The sequence below is a fragment of the Oncorhynchus tshawytscha genome, linkage group LG08 (genome assembly GCF_018296145.1).
Source record: "Oncorhynchus tshawytscha isolate Ot180627B linkage group LG08, Otsh_v2.0, whole genome shotgun sequence".
NCBI classification, from domain to species: domain Eukaryota; kingdom Metazoa; phylum Chordata; class Actinopteri; order Salmoniformes; family Salmonidae; genus Oncorhynchus; species Oncorhynchus tshawytscha.
Genome location: NC_056436.1, coordinates 18,772,523 through 18,794,212, shown reverse-complemented (window position 1 = coordinate 18,794,212; position 21,690 = coordinate 18,772,523). Strand labels below are relative to the sequence as shown.

Sequence of the window (21,690 nt, the reverse complement as noted above, 5' to 3'; positions counted from 1 at the left end):
TGATAGTTCATGTTCTAGACGGTGAGTAGTCTGACTGTGTATTAGATAGACGTGAGTAGTCTGACTGTGTATTAGGTAGATGGTGAGTAGTCTGACTGTGTATTAGGTAGATGGTGAGTAGTCTGACTGTGTATTAGATAGACGTGAGTAGTCTGACTGTGTATTAGGTAGATGGTGAGTAAGTAGTCTGACTGTGTATTAGATAGACAGGGAGTAGTCAGACAGTGTATTAGATAGACGGTGAGTAGTCTGACTGTGTATTAGATAGACGGTGAGTAGTCTGACTGTGTATTAGATAGACAGTGAGTAAGTAGTCTGACTGTGTATTAGGTAGACTGTGACTAGTCTGACTGTATTAGATAGACGGTGAGTAGTCTGACTGTGTATTAGATAGACAATGAGTAAGTAGTCCTTCTGTGTATTAAATAGACAGTGAGGAAGTATTCTGACTGTGTATTAGATAGACGGGGAGTAGTCAGACAGTGTATTAGATAGACGGTGAGTAGTGAGACAGTGTATTAGATAGACGGTGAGTAGTCAGACAATGTGTAGTCTGACTGTGTATTAGATAGACGGTGACTGCGTATTAGATAGAATGTGAGTAGTCTGACTGTGTTTTAGATAGATGTGAGTAGTCTGACTGCATATTAGATAGAATGTGAGTAGTCTGACTGTGTTTCAGATAGACGGTGAGTAGTCTGACTGTGTATCAGATAGATGTGAGGAGTTTGACTGTGTATTAGATAGATGTGAGGAGTCTGACTGTGTATTAGATAGACGGTGAGTAGTCTGACTGTGTATTAGATAGACGGTGAGTAGTCTGATTGTGTATTAGATAGACGGTGAGTAGTCTGACTGTGTATTAGATAGACGGTGAGTAGTCTGACTGTGTATTAGATAGACAGTGAGTAGTGGGGACACTCCTCTTCACACTGATGTCTCTGTCTGTCTCTCTCTGCTGCTGTTTTGACTTCTTGGAAGCCAGGGATCAGTGATTTAATGTCACCTTTCAGCAACAACATTAAATAAGAAGCAGCAATTTAGCTCCTAGCAATTGCTAATTTCACGCACTGATAAATGTTGCAGGAGCTAAACCTTTGAAACTCCCCTAATATATTTCTTAAAGGTGCAGGAACATATGTACCGTAGGTAGAGTAACCCACATAAGTATTCCACCGAGACTTGAACGTCAAGGTCCAAGTCACTTGGTTGTGATGCTGTGGAAGTCAGCCAGCCCAACTCTGTGCCATGTAGACATTTCACCCCCTCATGTTGTTCAACAGGCTCATCATGATGATATGATGACAGTAGAGGCTTTCAATGCAGAGGCTTTCTGTTAAATCATTGTACTAAACGAGTAGAGGGAGTTAGCTGTGCAACTGTCATTCCAAAGCAACATGGACAATCAATCATAGCAATCATAGAAATGAACTAGCTTCTATTTTAAATAGCAGTATATTCTGTATATTCCAGAAACAGTAACAATAGCTACAGTATACTGCTACTATATTATAGCAGTGATAATATTATATACGTGATCATGAATAACAGGTGCACATGTCAGAACACACTGTTATAATAACAGTGTTTTTGGCAGTAAAGTCTCATAATTTATGCAAGGAGACCACATATTAAATCCAGACTTTATGGCCAGTGATTTGAAAGTAATAGTTTTCAAATGTTTTTCAATGTCTCTACAGAGAGCCGCTCTCTTGAAAATAATCATTTACAGCATGTTTCAAATGAAAACTTGTAAAGAAGAGAATGCCAAAGAAAATATTTTGTAGAAAACAATGTGGATACAGTGCATAGAATTCCACAACACTCCTCTATTGATGATCAGGATTTCAAAATGGTGGCTTATTCCCATAAGGGTTGTTGGTTGTTTTGAAGGTGAAGCTTCACTGTTGTATTTGTAAATGTATAAGATACTTTAATGGAATCCTCAGCCGTTTACAACTCATGGGTTCCGACCCCACACAACCAACAGCTGAATTTATTTTCTGAGCATGCTTCCATTTTTCCATCCATCCGTCCGTTCCTTTCCAGTACAGCCACAGCACAGCACAGCACAACAAAGCACAGCACAGCACAGCACAGCACAGGACAGGACGACCCTGATGGGAGACATTTCTAACAAGCCAATGTATTTCCTGGGTGTTTTGAACACAAATGGCAGGTGGGCAGGGTGGTTGGCGGTGACTTCCCACAGTTTCCAATCTAGCCACGATGTCTCTTGCATTCAGAGAGAACGATAAAATAAATAAACCAACACAGCGTTATGTCACATTGTCTAAATATACAGTTTAAGAGGCATCCTCAGACCTTCGGCTCTACTGTTCCCATACCAACTAGTGTTCACCAGAGGCACATACCCCTCCTTGTAAATGTTATATTGTTCCCCAGGTGGTTCAAATGAGACCAGTATCCTGTTTGCATTGCAGCTTCAAAATTCCTATTTCTTTCTTTCTTTTATTCTTTCTTTCTTTCTCTTGTAGTTTTTTTGGTATCTGATGAAAGACAAAGGGAAAAGACGTTGTTACACAATTCTGTTTTTGAATATTTTGATTCAAATGAATTTGCTTATTCGAAACATCTGGTCCTCCAAACAGCCCATGGACATTATTTTGTCAGTCTGTGATTCTTCCTCAAGTCCATCACTGCCTTCAATATCACATCATTTATACTCATAGCTTCTCTTGTTCCTTATATTTGAAGATAGCATTTATATTTGTTTTATTGGGCTTTGATGGCTTTACCATTTTTGTCTTATATTACCTTCTTTCTTTTGCAGGGATTACACAAAGAATGAATGAGAACTGAATTGGGCCTATATGCTTCAATATCTCATATAGTTTCTCAATAAGAATCAACCACCAAAGTGATTGTCACGTTTTGTGTTGGATTGATTTCAATGGAGATTCTTTCTGAATGTTTTGTGAATGTCGAATCAATCGGTTATTCTGTTGTGTTGAATCTTCCTTTGAAAGTTTTATTCATGCGCATTCTATGGGAAGGTCACCTCCATTCGATATTAAAGTTCAGAGAAACTTTCATAACTACGAACAAGGATGTATCCTCAGAGGAACTCTGGAGCTCTGTCAGAGCGACCATTGGGTTCTTGGTCACCTCTCTGACCAAAGCCTTTCTCCCCAGATTTCTCAGTTTGGCTGGGTGGCCAGCTCTAGGAAGAGTCTTGGTGGTTCCAAACTTCTTCCATTTAAGAATGATGGAGGCCACTGTGTTCTTGGGGGACCTTCAATGCTGCATAAATGTTTTGGTACCCTTCCCCAGATCTGTGCCTCGAACCAATCCTGTCTCGCAGCTGTACAGACAATTCCTTCAACCTCATGGCTTGGTTTTTGCTCTGACATGCACAGTCAACTGTGGGACCTTATATAGACAGGTGTGTGCCCTTCCAAATTATGTCCAATCAATTGGATTTACCACAGGTGGACTCCAATCAAGTTGTAGAAACATCAAGGATGATCAATGGAAACAGGATACACCTGATCTCAAAATTCGAGTCTCATAGAAAAGGGTCTGAATACTTATGTAATAAGGTATTTTTGTTTGTATTTTTTTTCTTATACATTTGCAAAATGTTCTAGAAACCTGTTTTCGCTTTGTCATTATGGGGTATTGTGATGTCATTATGGGGTATTGTGATGTCATTATGGGGTATTGTGATGTCATTATGGGGTATTGTGATGTCATTATGGGGTATTGTGATGTCATTATGGGGTATTGTGATGTCATTATGGGGTATTGTGTGTAGATTGAGATTTTTTCTTTATTTCATCCATTTTAGAATAAGGCTGTAACGTAACAAAATGTGGATAAGGGGAAGGGGTCTGAATACTTTCCGAATGCAATGTATATTATTACTAAGTAGTATAATATATTGTTACTAACTGTAGGCTATAAAAAATTAAGAGTTGCACACTATTCAAAGGTTGCACCTCCATCACTCGGTCAAGTCATGCTATTGTTATTGTTACGGTTTTCTTCCGGTGAAAGAGAGGTGGACCAAAACGCAGTGTGGTTATTTATAAACATCTTTAGTAAAGATGATAACAGAACAATATACTTATACAAAACAAGAAAACCGAAAACAGTCCTAACTGGTACAAAACACAGAGACAGGAACAATCACCCACGAAATACCCAAAGAATATGGCTGCCTAAATGGTTCCCAATCAGAGACAACGATAAACACCTGCCTCTGATTGAGAACCACTCTAGGCAACCATAGACTTTCCTAGACAACTCTACTAAACACAACCCCATGAATCTAATAAACCCCTTGACAAGACAAGACCCATAAATCACCCATGTCACACCCTGACCTGACCAAAATAATAAAGAAAACACAAAATACTAAGGCCAGGGTGTGACAGTTATGAACGTTCTCAAGCCGCCCTCTATCGGTGGCGCCATAGTGGTGCACTAAAGTGGTGATAAGCCCAGTCATTCTGGACGGAATCAAACTACGGTTTAGTCTAAATTACACTATTGTGCCTGGAAATACGATGACATTGATAAAGTAGTCAAATATTTAGTAGAAAACAACTTTGCCAGCATTATCATGTTGTCAAATTGACTTTAGACAGATGGCAATGTTGTCATTAGCTTGCAAAGTTCTCTGAAATAGCTAGCAATGCTAACATTAGCTAGATCAAATCCGGTGGCCTCCACTCAACCTTAGCTGGCTAGCTAACGTTATACTACATCTAAAGTCAATCTGGTGACATCAAAATGATGACAAAAGGTTTTCCTACTAATTATTTGCCTCCTTATGAATGTCATTATATTTCCAAGCCTCTGTAATGCACTGTCACGTGTGCTCCCTCTTGGGCCTCTAGGTCACCAGGCTGCTCGTTATGGTGCACACCTGTCACTATCGTTACGCGCACCTGCGCATCATCAGACTCACCTGGACTCCATCACCTCCCAGATTACCTTCCCTATATATGTCACTCCCTTTGGTTCCTTCCCCAGGCGTTATTGCTTCTGTTCCTGTGTCATGTCTGTGCATTGTTCGTGTTTCTTATTTTATATCTATGTTGTGTTTATTTATTAAAACACTCACTCCCTGAACTTGCTTCCCAACTCTCAGCGTACATCGTTACAGCACTTTGGATGAAATCTTCATCAGTGCTTGTTGACGATGCATTGAGAAGGATGCTCAGTCGGGCATCCGTCCAAAATGTTCAAAACAATATTGTGACGAAACACCATGAACATATAAATGAGCTGGCAGTTATTTATTGATTCGAACTTTGTGGCGGTTCTGAAGTACTGGGAGCTTGTACAGTGGCAAGAAAAAGTATGTGAACCCTTTGGAATTACCTGGACTTCTGTTTAAATTAGTCAGAACATTTGATCTGATCTTCATCTTAGTCACAACAAAAGACCAACACAGTGTACTAATAACACAAAAAATATGGTATTTTTCTTGTCTATATTGAATACATCATTTAAACATTGTAGGTTGGAAAAAGTATGTGAACCCATAGGCTACTGACTTATCCAAAAGCTAATTGGAGTCAGGAGTCAGCTAACCTGGAGTCCAATCAATGAGACCAGATTGAAGATGTTGGTTAGAGCTGTGCTGCCCTATAAAAAACACTCACAAAATTTGAGTTTGTTATTCACAAGAAGCATTGCTTGATGTGAACCTTGCCTCGAACAAAAGAGATCTCAGAAGACCTAAGATTAAGAATGGTTGACTTGCATAAAGCTGGAAAGGGTTACAAAAGTATCTCTAAAAGCCTTGATGTTCATCATACCACGGTAAGACAAATTGTCTATAAATGGAGAAAGTTCAGCACTGTTGCTACTCTCCCTAAGAGCACAGTGCAGAATGCTCAATGAGGTTAAGAAGAATCCTAGAGTGTCAGCTAAAGACTTACAGAAACCTCTGGAACATACTAACATCTCTGTTGATGAGTCTACGATATGTAAAACACTAAACAAGGATGGTGTTTATGGGAGGACACCACAGAAGAAGCCACTGCTGTCAAAAAAAACATTGCTGCACGTCTGAAGTTCGCAAAAGAGCACCTGGATGTTCCACAGTGCTTCTGGCAAAATATTCTGTGGACAGACTAAACTAAAGTTGAGTTGTTTGGAAGGAACACACAACACTCTGTGTGGAGAAAAACAGGCCCAGCACACCAACATCAAAACCTCCTTCCAACTGTAAAGTATGGTGGATGGAGCATCATGGTTTGTGGCTGCTTTGCCGCCTCAGGGCCTGGACAGCTTGCTATAATCTACAGAAAAATTAATTCCCAAGTTTATCAAGACATTTTGCAAGAGCATGTTATGGCTGTCTGTCTGCCATTTGAATCACAACAGAAGTTGGGGGATGCAACAGGACAACAACCCAAAACACAGATTTAAATCAACAACAGAAGAAAATACGCCTTCTGGAGTGGCCCAGTCCTGACCTCAACCCGATTTTTAAAATGCTGTGGTATGACCTCGAGAGCGGTTCACACCAGACATCCAAGGAATATTGCTGAACTGAAACAGTTTTGTAAAGACGAATGGTCCAAAATTCCTCCTGACCATTGTGCAGAAAACGTTTGGTTGAGGTTATTGCTGCCAAAGGAGGGTCAACCAGTTATTAAATCCAAGGTTTCACATACTTTTCCCACACTACAATGTGAATGTTTACGCGGTGTGTTCAATAACGACATGAAGACGTATAATTGTTTGTGTGTTATTAGTTTAAGCAGACTTGTCTATTGTTGTGACTTAGATGAAGGTCAGATCAAATGTTATGACCAATTTATGCAGAAATCCAGGTAATTACTAAGTGTTCACACACTTCTTCTTGCCACTGTACATATATAGAGTGTGCACCTCTTTATTTTGATAGCCTACAGTTCACTCACCACTAGTCAGCACCTCTGCTGAAGTTTTTGGGTGTGTGCCAGCTCATGATTTTCATTGCCTAACTAACATTCCTCGACTACTGTAGCCTTTTCCTGTTTATATAAATATAACGTGCATAGATTCATAGACGTCAGTATTGAAATAGAACTGAACTATAAATCTGGCTAGTTTGAGAGGGACAAAACAAAAACCATATAATTCCAACCAATTCTCAAGATCCTTCAAACTGTGAAGCCAACCAAGTCAAGGAGAGTCCTCCTGCATGCCACAGATGATACACTGTTCTTTAACTCAAGATGGCTGGTGCTAAATTGTGTTTGTTTGTAGTCTGCATTAGTCATTATTGTGTGTGTGTAAACAGCTCCAATCGGATTGGGTAAATAGGATCATGACACGCATTCTGTGAGTGAATCAGAAATTAAGGCAAATTCCTCTGAGGTTGGGAAGGAGAAGGATAACTCACTGGCACAGTTGTGTCTGCTAATTTTCATGGAGCTCCTAGCTAGTTAGGTTCATTTCATTCTTCCCAAATGAACAGTGTTGAGGCCTGACTGCTGAGTTTCATATAACACACTCTCACACACTCAAACACACACGCTGTTGATTTACTTGTTTATTATCGAGTGTGCTTTTGATTGAGGAGCAGTTTGCATTCATGGAATTATTTGACCTTTTGTAGAGGTATTGGCAAAATAGATTAAACGGTGTAAACAAACAGTTTATACAGTGTTAATGAGGAAAAACTAAGCTTGATTTCTGATTGTCTGATGCTCAGAAACCCTGACCTTAATAGAAGCACTTTGGTAATGTTGCTGTAGTGTGGGATTTGATATTCCTACAGTACAACATGGCTGTGCATTTTGTCTAGTGGACAATCTTTTGGGCTCTTGATTATGTCTATCATCTTTAATGCATAGGACATCTTATTCAAGTAACCACCAATCACACCTCTTGTATTAGTGGCAGGCATTTGTATAAAGCTAATAACCAATGTTGTGTTGAATTATACACTCATATCAACATAACATAATAACTGACAATGTAACAACCTTTGTTTACCAGAATGGCTTTAGTTTCCCAGTGCTGGGTCTTTTTCATTAGGTCACACCGTAGCTAAATGTTTTCAAACATTCTACAGAAAACAAAAATGTCCAGGTGGTCCCTCTTTGTTTTCAGCTAATTTTCCAATGTTTTGTGCCTAATGAACATGACCCTAATGTGTCCTTTGATGTGTTATGTTATCAGGGGGTGTTTCTGCAGAGCCACTGGGAGGCTCAGAGGGATGTCCTGGACCAGCTGAGTCTGAAACTGAAGAGCCAGCAGTATTGCACTGGCACCATCAGGAGGACTGGGAAGGAGTACGCCCAGATGTCCAAATACAACAGGTACGTCGCCACCATTGATCCTCAGGGCCACCGTACTTATGGGGACTCACTGGACTATGTTATACAGTTCCACAATCAGACGTCTTCAACTTCAAATCAAATTAAATGTATTTGTCACGTGCGCCGAATACAACAGGTGTAGACCTTACAGTGAAATGCTTACTTACAGGCTCTAGCCAATAGTGCAAAAAAGGTATTAGGTGAACAATATGTAAGTAAATAAATAAAACAACAGTAAAAAGACAGTGAAAAATAACAATAGCGAGGCTATATACAGTAGTGAGGCTATAAAAGTAGCGAGGCTACATACAGACACCGGTTAGTCAGGCTGATTTTGGTAGTATGTACATGTAGGTATGGTTAAAGTGACTACGCATACAGTATATGACGAACAGAGAGTAGCAGTATCGTGAAAGAGGTGTTGGCGGGTGGTGCGTGGCGGGACACAATGCAGATAGCCCGGTTAGCCAATGTGCGGGAGCACTGGTTGGTCGGCCCAATTTAGGTAGTATGTACATGAATGTATAGTTAAAGTGACTATGCATATATGACAAACAGGGAGTAGCATCAGCGTAAAAGAGGGGGTGCACACAATGCAAATAGTCCGGGTAGCCATTTGGTTACCTGTTCAGGAGTCTTATGGCTTGGGGGTAAAAACTGTTGAGAAGCCTTTTTGTCCTAGACTTGGCACTCTGGTACCGCTTGCCATGCGGTAGTAGAGAGAACAGTCTATGACTGGGGTGGCTGGGGTCTTTGACAATTTTTAGGGCCTTCCTCTGACACCGCCTGGTGTAGAGGTCCTGGATGGCAGGCGGCTTAGCCCCAGTGATGTACTTGGCCGTACACTCTACCCTCCGTAGTGCCTTGATGTCGGAGGCCGAGCAGTTGCCGAACCAGGCAGTGATGCAACCAGTCAGGATGCTCTCAATGTTGCAGCTGTATAACCTTTTGAGGATCTCAAAACTAAATCCTTTTCCTGAGGGGGAATAGGCTTTGTTGTGCCCTCTTCACGGCTGTCTTGGTGTGTTTGGACCATTCTAGTTTGTTGCTGATGTGTACACCAAGGAACTTGAAGCTCGCAACCTGCGCCACTACAGCCCCGTCAATGAGAATGGGGGCGTGCTCGGTCCTCCTTTTCCTGTGGTCCACAATCATCTCCTTAGTCTTGGTTACGTTGAGGGACAGGTTGTTATTCTGGCACCACCCGGCCAGGTCTCTAACCTCCTCCCTGACCTCCTCCATGTCTCGTCGTTGTCGGTGATCAAGCCTACCACTGTTGTGTCGTCTGCAAACTTAATGATGGTGTTGGAGTCGTGCCTGGCCATGCAGTTGTGGGTGAATAGGGAGTACAGGAGGGAACTGAGCATGCACCCCTGTGGAGCTCCAGTGTTGAGGATCAGCGTGGCAGAAGTGATGCTACCGACCCTCACCACCTGGGGGCGACCCATCAGAAAGTCCAGGATCCAGTTGCAGAGGGAAGTGTTTATTCCCAGGATCCTTAGCTTACTGATGAGCTTTGAGGGTACTATGGTGTTGAATGCTGAGCTGTAATCAATGAATAGCATTCTCACATAAGTGTTCCTTTTGTTCAGGTGGGAAAGGGCAGTGTGGAGTGCAATAGAGATTGCATCATCTGTGGATCTGTTTGGGCGGTATGCAAATTGGAGTGGGTCTAGGGTTTCTGGGATAATGGTGTTGATGTGAGCCATTACCAACCTTTCAGCACTTCATGGCTACAGACGTGAGTGCTACGGGTCTGTAGTCATTTAGGCAGGTTGCCTTTGTGTTCTTGGGTACAGGGACTATGGTGGTCTGCTTGAAACATGTTACGAAGAACGTGATCACACAGTTGTCCGGAACAGCTGATGCTCTCATGCATGCCTCAGTGTTGCTAGCCTCGAAGCGAGCATAGAAATGATTTAGCTCGTCTGGTAGGCTCGTGTCACTGGGCAGCTCGCGGCTGTGCTTACCTTTGTAGTCTGTAATAGTTTGCAAGCCCTGCAACATAAGACGAGCGTCAGAGTAGTATGATTCAATCTTAGCCCTGTATTGACGCCTTGCCTGTTTGATGGTTCGTCGCAGGGCATAGCAGGATTTCTTGTAAGCATCCTTGAAAGCAGCAGCTCTACCCTTTACCTCAGTGCGAATGTTGTCTGTAATCCATGGCTTCTGGTTGGGGTATGTACGTATCGTCACTGTGGGGACGACGTCCTCAATGCACTTATTGATAAAGCCAGTGACTGATGTGGTTTACTCCTCAATGCCATCGGAAGAATCCCGGAACATGTTCCAGTCTGTGATAGCGAAACAGTCCTGTAGTTTAGCATCTGCTTCATCTGACCACTTTTTGAAGACCGAGTCACTGGTGCTTCCTGCTTTATTTTTGCTTGTAAGCAGGAATCAGGAGGATAGAGTTGTGATCGGATTTACCAAATGGAGGCAGAGCTAATTTAGTTTTTTTTTTCCCTCTGGTTGCACATTTAACATGTTGATAGAAATTTGTTAGAACTGATTTAAGTTTCCCTGCATTGAAGTCGCCGGCCACTAGGAGTGCCGCCTCTGGGTGAGTGGTTTCCTGTTTGCTTATTTCCTTATACAGCTGACTGAGTGCGGTCTTAGTGCCAGCATCTGTCTGTGGTAGTAAATAAACAGCCACAAAGTATAGCTGAAAACTCTAGGCAACTAGTGTGGCCTGCAATTTATCACAATATACTCTACTTCAGGCGAGCAAAATGTAAAGACTTCCTTAGATTTCGTGCACCAGCTGTTGTTTACAAATATGCACAGACCGCCCCCCTCGTGTGCTGTTCTATCTTGCCGGTGCAGCGTGTATCCCGCCAGCTAAATATCCATGTCGTCATTCAGCCAAGATTCCGTGAAGCATAGGATATTACAGTTTTTGATGTCCCGTTGGTAGGATATTCGTGTCCGTACCTCGTCTAATTTATTGTCCAATGATTGCACTTTGGTGAGTAGTATTGGCGGTCTTATGTAGCCAACTACAAGCCAGCCCATTCTGGGAACATGGTCCTTTATTTTGAAACGGGGTCTTTTATTTGAAATGGAATCTTTTATTTTGACGTCAAATGATTTACTGAAGTGAGAGAAATATACTGTACAGAAAATGGAAACATCTCAATGATGACTGTTTATTCTAGCTACCACTACAACCACAAAATAATGTAGTCTCTTGCAAAGAAGAAGAATAAAGCTTTCTTTTTCTACAAAAGAAGTTGGTCTTTCAATTTAAGCATTATGTTTATTCACAATGGAATGAGATCTCACACACACTTTTTTTCATTCGGGCCTTACGTTCTTAACGTTGTAATCTGCTGTGTACAGAAGAAGCTCAGCACAACTCTTTGTCATGGTTCTCTCTGCTGTTTCATGCCTTACTTTGAGGGTCTCTCTCCCCCAGTGGTTATCACTAACACACAGAAGCTAGCTACTGTACTAAACAAGCTACTGTTCCACTCACTGGGAAAATACACACTGTGAGTGGGCATAATGGACACCAAGCACAGAGCTGTTGTTCATACCTGTACACCAAAACCAATTCAAGTTGCACGGGATTTTTTTAACAATAATGATTTTATACATGTCATTGGTAAAATCCTTCCCTTTAAGCCTGAAGTGGACCCATGTTCATAAGTGAATGTTAGAGGATTATTTGACCCCAGATTCTTCAACACAGTACCCTCAGTGCTAGGTAGCAGAGGAGCTCGGTGGGCGGAGATAAAGGAGGACAGGCTCATTATGAAGGCTGGAATGGAAAGGTATCAAACACATTGTATCTGTAAAAGATACCGTTCTATTTATTCCATCCCAGCCATTACAATGAGCCTGTCCTCCTTTATCTCCAGCCACCACTGGTAGGTAGGCTACATTTCTGTGTCTCCTGATTTTAGAACAATTATATATGTAATTGGAAAAAGCCTTTCCTCTAACCCATGTTAGTAATTGAATTTTAAAGGATTATTCGACCACAGATTATTCAACAGTACCCTGAGTGGTATGTCGGTAGGCAGGTTCCATTTCTGTCTGTGTCTCCTGCTCCCCAGTCAGTCCTGCAGCAGACTTAACTGACACGCCTCCCTTGGCTTTGAATCAAGCCTCATTTTAATCCTTTTAAGCCTCTCATTGTAATGATTTATTTTGTGGAAAACCATAATGAACCTTTGAATTTTAATGATGGCTGCCTGCTCAAGGATTCATTGTTTTGACTCTTTGGCCCTTACCTTTGCATGTCTTCGGGGAGGTGCTGTCGAAATCTATAGCCGAGGCTGCCTCTCCTCTTGCTGGCTGACTCGCCGCCACCACCTGCCGCTGCGTTTTCCTGCCTGTCGACTCAATAGCACACCTCTCAACCTTGAAGCTGATAAATACGGGACTGCTGCCATTCACTGAGACTGAGACTGAGAGAGGGACTCAAAAGGCTCCACCCAAGGAGAGGCAGAGGGGAGATTTCTCTAAGATGTGTGTCCGTAATGGCACCCTATTCCCTGTATAGTGCTCTGCTTTTGGCCAAAGCCCCTGTCCTATTCCCTATAGCGCACCAGAGCACTACACTATATAGGCAATAGGGTGCCATTTCAGAGTTGCAGCCTAAGTCAGCCCTGCCTGTTTAAAGGCACCATACAGGGATAGATCTTAAATTCCCTCATTAGCAGCAGATGCAATTAACACCATCAATTAAAAGGGCCTTTCTATAAAAGTGTCACTTTAACTGAGATGCGAGTAGTGTCAATAAGGCGTCCAACCTTTCCTTCCAATTGCTCAGAGACACAGTGGCTCAAGTGATGGGCGGGGGTGTCACGTTAGGTACAGTATGTAGCACTGCTCTCCTATCAGGCAGCCAGCACCCCTGTGCGATTGATGTTAAGATTGATTTGAACAGAATAGAGGAGGGAAACACTAGTGTTCCTGTCAGGCCGGGGCTGTAGTGTGCACCACCCACCCAGCCATCCACTGAGCACAGAGGTAGCACCTACCTCTATGATTAACACGGTAACATTTAACACATGTCTACTTTCCTTATGGTGAGGGAGAGGGAAGGAGTTAGAGTGAGCGGAAGAATGATCTTCGAAAATAAACGCTAAAAGGGTAGGTTTGGGGGGGTACAGTAAGTGCTTTGTACACGTCCAAGGCAACTGACAGAGAAATATTGTGACAGTTTAAAAGGCTATAAAGTAGCTCTGACAAATGGATCCTGCTGTGTGAGCCTTGATTTGATTCTCTAATGTGTTTGTTTGGTTAGATGCCCACAGATATCTGGTTCTACAAGAATTTAGTTTGGTATTGACGAGGAAAAAAACAAAGTCACCGAATGGAATATTGTAACGTATTTATCTATTTAAGAAGCCGACGGCAGCATCCCTATAATGAGTGGTGGAGTTGAATGGCTCAGGGTGACATTCTCCTTCTGAGGCTTCACTTGTCACATGGTTTCCCATTTCCTGTCTCCCCTGTTTTGATATGATCCATGTCTACTGTATAACAAGGACTTAAAGGTCCATATTTACATTTTCTTTAATCAATGTCTGATTTTGAGTTTTAAGTTTCTCATCATTGACATCACCGAGGATTTGTCACGGACCAACAACACCACCACTCTTGTCAAAAGGGCGCAACAGCGTCTCTACTTCCTAATGCTGCTGAAGAAATTTGGCATACCGCCCTGGGTTATCTCCAAATACTACCGCTGCACCATCGAGATCGTCCTGACCGGTTGCATCAAGGCCTGGTACTGGAATTGCTCTGTCCACAACTGCAAGGCCCTCCAGCGGGTGCTGAAGATGGCTCAGAACATCACTGGGACCATGCCTCCAACCATCCAGGACATCTACTCAAAATTGTGCCTGAGGAAGGCACACAACATCATCAAGGACCCCACACACCCCAGCCACAAGCTGTTCTCTCCCTTACCATCGGGCAGACAGTATCACAGCATGAGGTCTGATACCAACAGGCTCAGAAACAGTTTCTATCCACAAGCCATCAGACTGCTGAACATTTGAACTGGACTGACCACCTGCTCTGATTCTCCTCACCTGAGAACATATTACAACTGCTGCTACCAGACTCTTATTATACTGCTCCATTTATATACTTGCCCCCCATCCCCCCTTCCCCAATACACCTGTAAATATTGGACTTTAAATTGTGCGTTCCTGTATTATGACTTATGCTAAAATGTTTATTCTATTCTAATGAGCCATTTACTTTATGTTCGTATTCTTATCTTGTATTATTTCTTATTGTTGTTGCATTGTCGAGAAGGAACCTGCTAGTAAGACTTTGGTTGGGCGATGTATACCATGTGTATCCTGTACATATGACTAATAAAACTGTAAACTTGAAAAGGCTCATACAAAGAGCTCCGCCATGCTCATTGAAGTGACATACAGTATGTAGTACTAAGCCCAAACTCAATCCTGCTCCTGTGTTAACTCTGTTGCTGCTATAAAGGAAAATAGAGAGTGTGTGTTGTGTTCATATTTCCCAGTTTGATGGTTGTTAATTTAATCTCATTCATAGTAGTTTCCATTCGACAGCTTTGTGAATGTGAGGCGAGGGAAAGGGAAGGGAATGACATCGGCAGCCTGACACAACTATGTCCAGAGAAGCCGAAAACGATTTGAACCACTAATGTGTCTAAACATGTAGCCACCCTCCGAGCCTTAAAAACCAAAGCCCTGACGATAATGTCTTTGTGTGAGCAGTTGCCCTTGTTCATTTCATAAATATTTGATGTTATTTCATGTCACAGGCTGGGGAGGGGGAGGTAGAGATTGGGCTGTGACAGAGGGAGGGAGAGAGTGTTGGAAGGGGGAGGGAGGTATGTGTGGAGGGTTGGAAGAAGCAGAGTTGAAGTCATGTTTAATTAAGATGTTTCTGTGCTGTAGAGGTGTCACTCACTAGCTTGGTCAGAGATCCAGTATGTCATGTTTAATTAAGATGTTTCTGTGCTGTAGAGGTGTCACTCACTAGCTTGGTCAGAGATCCAGTATGTCATGTTTAATTAAAATGTTTCTGTGCTTTAGAGGTGTCACTCACTAGCTTGGTCAGAGATCCAGTATGTCATGTTTAATTAAGATGTTTCTGTGCTGTAGAGGTGTCACTCACTAGCTTGGTCAGAGATCCAGTATGTCATGTTTAATTAAGATGTTTCTGTGCTGTAGAGGTGTCACTCACTAGCTTGGTCAGAGATCCAGTATGCATCTAACCCTGTTCACTCCTCCTGCACCCTCCTGAACCCGGAGCTCTACTACTGCGCCAGCAGTAATTGCCACCGCTTGTCAAATATTCCTTCTGTAAAGTCCTGCTGCCTTTCTAGCCCTCTTTTCAACCTGACGGTTAAGCTGAGGAGGAGGTGGACATTAGGTGATGGGCGTTTGGGGGGGGTAGTGAGGATGTGACAGTCATTGTGTTCTGCAGGATATTTCACAGCCGAGTCATCTCTAACCCCAGCTCCTTCTCCTTGTCCTCTTCCTCCTCCTCCCTCCTCTCCTCCATCCTCCCTTCTCCACTCCTACCTCTCCTTCCTCCTTCCTGGACTCCAGTCTGCAGGAGTTTGAGTCTGACTTCCAGGAGCTCTGGGATTGGCTTATGGACATGGACTCTGTGGTGACGGACAGCCACGAGCTGGTGATGTCAGAGGAGCAGCAGCAGCATCTCTACAAGGTGAGTGGCTGTTACTGACTAACTGTTACTGGCCGACTGTTACTGGCTGACTGACTGGCTGGCTCTTATTGATGGTTGCTGGCTGGCTGATTGACTGACTGGCTGGCTCTTATTAATTGTTACTGACTGGCTGGCTGACTAACTGTTACTGGCTGACTGACTGACTGGCTGGCTCTTATTGATGGTTACTGGCTGGCTGGCTGACTGACTAACTGTTACTGACTGACTGTTATTGACTGGCTGACTGTTACTGATGGACTGTTATTGACTGACTGTTGCTGGCTGGCTGGCTGGCTGGCTGGGTGACTGACTGGCCGGCTGGCTGTTACTGGGTGGTTGGCTGGGTGGTACTGGCTGGCTGTAACTGGGTGTTACTGGATCTCTGTTAATGGATGTCTGTTACTGACTGGATGGTGGTGCTCTGCAATGATGTCTGGATGGTGGTCTCTGGCGTAACGTCGTTTTCTTGACCCCCCTGTAATCGAATGTGTCAGCCAGACAGCCACTCACAAAGTAAAAAATACGGATCGCTGTCCATGGTGCTGAAGTTGCGACATGACTATGCGGCTGCCTATGGAATCGATGATAGGCTTCTTCTGTGTTACCAGGGCCTAGCTTAGCTTTAGCTAATAGATAACTGTTTATTGGTTGGCCTATTTGGTCGTCATTTTCTCAGGTTAAACCTAACTTTTGGAGCCTAACAAAGCTATCCACGGTGCCACAATGCTGACATTTAGACTGCTGGCTGGCGGAAATAATGTATGACTTCAGTAATTAAAGTTGGAAATTCAAACAATGCAGATTGTAAAATGTATGTTAGATGAAACAGCATACTAATCAGCTACCAAATGATTTTTGTCTCTCGAATATACAGCTGCAGAACCTGCATGACATGAGTCATGGACAGAAAGTTGTTGTGCGTAAAACCAGTCTATTAATGACAAATAGTACAGTCAGTCCACCCTCTATATACTAGCTTAATAGGGATTATTTCATTATGCAGTGTAGCCTACTATCTATAGCTATATACAGTATTAAACTGATATTTAGTTGCTATTTATAAACATATTATACAAATTATACATCAAATAGGCTAACAATTCTCCTGAAGTATTCCTTGCCGCGTCTCTGTTTCTCTCTTTTTCTCTTTCTCTTACAAAAAAGTTGATCTGTGTCTGTGCTTATCTCTCTCTTTTGTTCATAGAGGGCTATAGTAGTGGACAGTATGTAACTGGGCTATAGTAGCTACAGTATGTGACTGGGCTATAGTAGCTACAGTATGTGACCTGGCTATAGTAGCTACAGTATGTGACTGGGCTATTGTAGCTACAGTATGTGACTGGGCTATTGTAGCTACAGTATGTGACTGGAATATTGTAGCTACAGTATGTGACTGGGCTATAGTAGCTACAGTATGTGACTGGGCTATAGTAGCTACAGTATGTGACTGGGCTATAGTAGCTACAGTATGTGACTGGGCTATAGTAGCAACAGTATGTGACTGGGCTATAGTAGCTACAGTATGTGACTGGGCTATAGTAGCTACAGTATGTGACTGGGCTATAGTAGCTACAGTATGTGCCTGGGCTATAGTAGCTACAGTATGGGACAGGGCTATAGTAGCTACAGTATGTGACTGGGCTATAGTAGCTACAGTATGTGACTGGGCTATAGTAGCTACAGTATGGGACAGGGCTATAGTAGCTACAGTATGTGACTGGGCTATAGTAGCTACAGTATGTGACTGGGCTATAGTAGCTACAGTATGTGACTGGGCTATTGTAGCTACAGTATGTGACTGGGCAATAGTAGCTACAGTATGGGACAGGGCTATAGTAACTACAGTATGTGACTGGGCCATAGTAGCTACAGTATGTGACTGGGCTATTGTAGCTACAGTATGTGACTGGGCAATAGTAGCTACAGTATGTGACTGGGCTATAGTAGCTACAGTATGTGACTGGGCTATAGTAACTACAGTATGTGACTGGGCTATTGTAGCTACAGTATGTGACTGGGCTATTGTAGCTACAGTATGTGACTGGGCTATAGTAGCTACAGTATGTGACTGGGCTATTGTAGCTACAGTATGTGACTGGGTTATTGTAGCTACAGTATGTCACTGGGCAATAGTAGCTACAGTATGTGACTGGGCTATAGTACCTACAGTATGTGACTGGGCTATTGTAGCTACAGTATGTGACTGGGCTATTGTAGCTACAGTATGTGACTGGGTTATAGTAGCTACAGTATGCGACTGCGTCACCAAATGTTTTCCCCATGGCCTGTAGGTCCATGTTGCAGACCTGACTGTTTTCTATATTTACTACCTAGACCGTCTTTTCTGAGACGTTGTGCATTATCTGTCCATTGCACTGCACACAATTTATGCTTTGTCGTGAATGGTGGATGCCAAGTAACATAATACCAAAGATAGTGGACTGTAGATATTGCAACCACACAACTCATATGCAGGTTCATCAGTATGAACGAAGTCGAATAACGCTTTTTTGTGTTTTCCGCTAAAGATGATAATCTGTTTGTATCTGCCAATTTGTCTGTCCAGTATCCAGGCGACCTGTCCGCAGAGCTTCCTATACAGTTCATCCGTTTCTGTAACGTTTTGACGCCGGCGATTTTTTTGACGCCGCCGGTTTCATTTAAGATGTTACACAACTGCTTAGGCTATTTTAAAAACCACTCCCTTCTGCCCAGTTTTCCTGATGTTACTGTGTTTAACCATCCCTGTAACTGTCACTTCTAAAGAGAGATTGTTTTCTTAACTTAAACTAATCAAAAATGACCTAAGAAGTATTAGGCTCTCGAAGCGCTTTTGAACACCTAAGTAACCTCTTCATTGCACTGGTGCAATTGTATTGTATATTTGTATATTACCCTGTTTTATCAAGTGTTAGAAAAACGTGTCAATAATCAGCTGATTGGCTTTCTTGATGTCTATAGTATTCTCGCTGGTATGCAATCTGTTTTTTGCTCAGTTTATGGATGTGTCACTGCAATCTTAAAGGTCCTCAGTGATGTCACCATTGCCCTTGATTCTAAGCAATGTAGTGTTGTCTCTCTTCTTGTGATGTGTGTTTTGTCCTATATTTATGTTATTTATTTTTCATTTTTAATCCCAGCCCCCGTCTCCGCATGAGGCCTTTTGCCTTTTGGTAGGCCGTCAATGTAAATACGAATTTGTTCTTAACTGACTTGCCTAGTTGTTAAATAAAGGTTAAATAAAAATAAAAATAAAATTGTAGCCTGAGGCACTTTGATCAGCCACATTCCTGAAGCCCAAGAAACAAACACTTAGCTTCCTAGTACAGTCGTATGAAAAAGTTGGTAACTCCTGACAATTTCCATGATTTCCATTTATAAATAATTGGGTGTTTGGATCAGCAGTTTCATTTTGATCTATCAAATAACTGATGGACACAGTAATATTTCAGAAGTGAAATGAGGTTTATTGGATTAACAGAAAATGTACAATATGCATCAAAACAAAATTAGACAGGTGCATAAATTTGTGCACCCCGATAGAAAAATCACATCAATATTTAGTACAGCCTCCTTTTGCTAAAATAACAGCCTAATAATAGACGCTTCCCATAGCCTCTAATAAGTGTCTGGATTCTGGATGAAGGTATTTTGGACCATTCCTCCTTACAAAACATCTCCAGTTCAGTTAGGTTTGATGGTTGCCGAGCATGGACAGCCCGCTTCAAATCATCCCACAGATTCTCAATGATATTCAGGTCTGGGGACCGGGATGGTCATTCCAGAACATTGTACTTGTTCCTCTGCATAAATGCCCGGGTAGATTTTGATCAGTGTTTTGGGTCGTTGTCTTGTTGAAATATCCAGCCCCGGCGTAACTTCAACTTTGTGACTGATTCTTCAACATTATTCCCATGAATCTGCTGATATTGAGTGGAATCCATGCGACCCTCAACTTTAACAAGATTCCCAGTACCGGCACTGGCCACACTGCCCCACAGCATGATGGAACCCCCACCAAATTTTACTGTGGGTAGCAAGTGTTTTTCTTGGAACGCTGTGTTCTTTTGCCACCATGAATAACGTCCCTTGTTATGACCAAATAAACCAATCTTTGTATCATCAGTCCACAGCACCTTATTCCAAAATGAAGCTGGCTTGTCCAAATGTGCGTTTGCATACCTCAAGCGACTCTGTTTGTGGCGTGTGTGTAGAAAAGGCTTCTTCCGCATCACTCTCCCATACAGCTTCTCCTTGTGCAAAGTGCTCTGAATTGTTGAACGATGCACAGTGACACCATCTGCAGCGAGATGATGTTGTAGGTCTTTGGAGGTGGTCTGTGGTCTGTGGGCTGTTTTTGACCATTCTCACCATCCTTCACCTTTGCCTCTCCGATATTTTACTTGGCCTGCCACTTTTGGCCTTAACAAGAACTGTGCCTGTGGTCTTCCATTTCCTCACTATGTTCCTCACAGTGGACACTGACAACTTAAATCTCTGCGATAGCTTTTTGTAGCCTTCCTCTAAACCATCATGTTGAACAATCTTTGTTTTCAGGTCATTTGAGAGTTGTTTTGAGGCCCCCATGTTTCCACTCTTCAGAGGAGAGTCAAAGAGGACAACAACTTGCAACTGGCCACCTTAAATACCTTTTCTCATGATTGGATGCACTTGTCTATGAAGTTCAAGGCTTAATGAGCTCACCAAACCAATTGTGTGTTCCAATTAATCAGTGCAGAGTAGTTACAGGTATTCAAATCAACAGAATGACAAGGGTGCCCACATTTTTGCATAGCCTATTTTTCACATCTGATTTAATTTCATACAACTTAATATTGCTACACTAAAAATCTTTGTCTGGACAATACCCCAGTACTCAGCTTTTATTAGAAAATGAATGGCATGCCACTGTGATCATTTTCTGTGCTGACAGAGTAAATTATTATGCAGCCTCAGAGGGGTGCACAAACTTTTTCATACGACTGGAAGGTTATTGTCAAATCGAATTATAAAAAATAAATAAAAACATTGATGATGTACGCCATTGGAGAGGTACACCAGTGATGGTGGTACTGTACACCCTAGAGGAGGGCTGGCCCACTGGCTTGTAATCACATTCTCCTTGGGCCGGGCCCTAGGAGAGGGGGTGTGTGTGAGTGAGGGGGGGGGTCTTCTCTTCCTCTCCACCCATCCCCTGACCCCCAGACCATAGCTAGCATCCTGATTTCCAGAGCGCTTTATTTCTATTTCTATATAGTATCAGAAAAAGTAGATTTGGAGGTTTCAAATAACTCTCAAAATTGAAGAGATGAGCTCTATTTCAAAATATACAATTTTCCAAGAATAACCACTGTTCCATTCGCTCCTCACATGAGCACGTGACAACAGATAGCCTATAGTAACATAATCTAATGAAAATGCAATTGTGTTCTTTTAAATAATAATTGTTTTTGGTATTCTGATGTTCCCAAGACCTTCATAAACACAACCAAAGTGTAATTCTTACCGAAAGCATATAGGAAATGTATTTATTAGACTTTTCGAATGTTTGAGTTAAAATGAATCCTCATTGTCTCAAAGGGGGGATGCTTGATGTCCGGCTATTCTAGTGTTAATGACTAGACTGCAGCCAAATGAATTGATGAGAAATGCACAGGGCAACATGTTTTCTGATATGAGGTCACAGACACACTTGTCTTCTGTCCTTCAGGTGCTC

The 21,690-nt window shown here is 42.4% G+C and overlaps 1 protein-coding gene across 1 annotated transcript in view; it reads left to right on the top strand.

Annotated features, from left to right (window-relative positions):
* The window catches only part of LOC112256836 (A-kinase anchor protein 6-like), a 234,614-nt gene that overhangs the window by 145,461 nt on the left and 67,463 nt on the right, over nt 1–21,690 (top strand). Inside the window, exons 8-9 of the mRNA XM_024430376.2 lie at nt 8,152–8,291; nt 15,854–15,974. Coding sequence (XP_024286144.1) covers nt 8,152–8,291; nt 15,854–15,974 — 261 coding nt within the window. The remainder of the gene's footprint in view (nt 1–8,151; nt 8,292–15,853; nt 15,975–21,690) is intronic.